The sequence below is a fragment of the Chlorella variabilis genome (genome assembly GCF_000147415.1).
Source record: "Chlorella variabilis unplaced genomic scaffold CHLNCscaffold_11, whole genome shotgun sequence".
NCBI lineage: Eukaryota > Viridiplantae > Chlorophyta > Trebouxiophyceae > Chlorellales > Chlorellaceae > Chlorella > Chlorella variabilis.
Window position 1 is genome coordinate 455,753 of NW_005435077.1, and position 2,099 is coordinate 457,851.

Consider the following 2,099-nt stretch of genomic DNA (forward strand, 5'->3'; position numbering starts at 1 on the left):
TCAGCCCTCTCGTTTTTTCTTGATTTGGGTTATTTCCCGGGCACCACCTCCAACCCAAAGTCTCCATCCAGGGGTTACGGACTTCTTCTTAAGTATGAAGACTATGCGCCCTTTTTTCAACGTGCGCGGTTCACCTTTGCCAGCCTGTGGCATGATGTGTTGTTCAAGTAATGACCCTTCACGTACAATTACCCTGCAGGTAGCACCGCAGTCTTTGATGGCCGCATGCAGTGCTATTGCTGGCCAGGAGTCAATCTGAGTAGCACACAAGAGCAGCGGTTTTATAAGTCTGCAGAGGGTGCATCTGCTGCGTTTTATTGGTAAACTGGTCGTGATGAATGATTGATTCTGAACTGTGTGCATAGGAGGCAGGGTAATGGTATCGTTCCCTCCAGGCTGCCAGGCTACCCCGATGCGCACCTAGATGGGTCCTGGGGTTTCCCGCCCTTCTCCAATAGCCCTCGCTCCTGCACTCCAGGAGAGTGCAATCAGCCATCCCAGCCCACCCAGCCCACCTAACACACACACACACACACACCTCCAGCGGCTGGTTCATGAAGTAGCCGTACAGCGCCCGCAGCACGGCTTGGTGCGACACAATCACCACGCACTCCTTCTCGCGCTCCACCTCTGCGGGGGTGCCAGGTGGCGGCGGGCGGAGGCAGCAGCGCGGCGCAGGTGCGTGGGCGGGTGAGGAGGAGGAAGCCAGAAGTGGGCGGCGGGCGTGTCACCAAAGCAAAGCAGCAAGCGCAACCCGGGTGGCGGAGACGCGGCAGGCAACCAGCAGCTGGGCTCCGCAGCAGGGCTAGGCGGCGCCAGCCCAGCCCAGCACCAGGTGCCTGCCCACACCCACCTGTTACCACCGGCTCCAGGCGCTGGATGACATCCATGTAGGACTCGCCGCTGGGATACCTGCAGTACAGTACAGCACATTCTCGTACGGTACAGTACCGCCGGCAAACGTCCAGAGCTTACTACCTGTTGCTGCTGACCCCAAAAATCGAGCCGCCAGCCACCAGCGCTGCACTGCCTGCTGCCTGCGTGCCCGGCCAGCCCCCAGCGCAGGCGCGGCCGTGCCGCACCTGTACCGCAGCTTGTCCTTGCGCCTCAGCCCAAACTCGTGCGGCATGTCCTGGGCCACCTCCTCATACGTCATGCCGTCGCACATCCCAGCCTGCGCGGGCAGCGGCGGCAGGGGGTGGCACGGGGCGGAAGGCGTGTGCGTGGGTGTGGTTGTGCAGGTACGGGTTGCAGCGGCGGCAGGGGGTGTGACGGGGAGGCAGGCGTGTGTGCGTGGGTGTGGTTGTGCAGGTGCGGGTTGCAGCGGCGGCGGCAGGTGTGTGTGTGTGTGCGTGTGTGTGCGTGTGTGCGCGCGCGCGTGCTTGTGTGCGCCCCCACCCCGCCCCCACCGCTCACCTGGATCTCGTCCAGCGCCTTCCACTGCACCTTGGGGTAGGGCAGCCCCGAGGCGGTGATGATGGTGCGCTGCAGCGTGGAGGTCCACACTGCGGGCAGGCCGGGGGGGCGGGCAGGCCGGGGGGCAGGGATGAGATGGGAGGGCGGCGGGCAGGGAGGGCAGGAGAGGGTCCGCCGGGCTGTGCGATTGAGGCCGGCTCCGCAGCGGGGAGGCCAAGGGGCAGGAGCAGGCTGGCAGGCTGGCAGGCTGGCAGGCTGCCGAGGAAAGGAGCGCCCACCTGCCACCGGGTACTGCTTGCCGTCTGCCGCGCGCGGTATGCGGCTGTTCAGGATCTCGGGCAGCAGCTGAGCGTACATCTGCCCGCGCTGGCTGCGCAGCAGCGGCAGGGGCAGGCGCAGGGGAGCAGGCACGGGTGCAAGTGAGGCATGGCGCCCGGCGCCAGCACTCCGCTGGCCTCCCTCCCACCCCGCCCCAGCAGCCGCCAGCTGGCCACCGTTGCACGCCCCCAGCCAAGCCCCTCTGGCCACCCTGCCGCTGCGCCCAGGCCACCGTGGACGCATCGCACGCCCGCCTGGCGGCGCACCTGAGCGGCGAGTTGCCCCCAATCTTGCCCTGGGTGTTGAACTGGGACTCGCCGTGGCGCGTGAGCCAGATCTTGCGGGGGCGCCCCACCCCCGCGCGG

General features: G+C 66.4%; 1 protein-coding gene across 1 annotated transcript in view; it reads right to left on the reverse strand.

Annotated features, from left to right (window-relative positions):
• CHLNCDRAFT_134300 (hypothetical protein) overlaps positions 1-2,099 on the reverse strand; it is a gene marked incomplete at both ends in the record, with an annotated part of 3,467 nt that overhangs the window by 225 nt on the left and 1,143 nt on the right. The window contains 7 exons of the mRNA XM_005847359.1: positions 421-467; positions 539-630; positions 854-912; positions 1,083-1,174; positions 1,417-1,505; positions 1,695-1,786; positions 2,001-2,071. Coding sequence (XP_005847421.1) covers positions 421-467; positions 539-630; positions 854-912; positions 1,083-1,174; positions 1,417-1,505; positions 1,695-1,786; positions 2,001-2,071 — 542 coding nt within the window. The remainder of the gene's footprint in view (positions 1-420; positions 468-538; positions 631-853; positions 913-1,082; positions 1,175-1,416; positions 1,506-1,694; positions 1,787-2,000; positions 2,072-2,099) is intronic.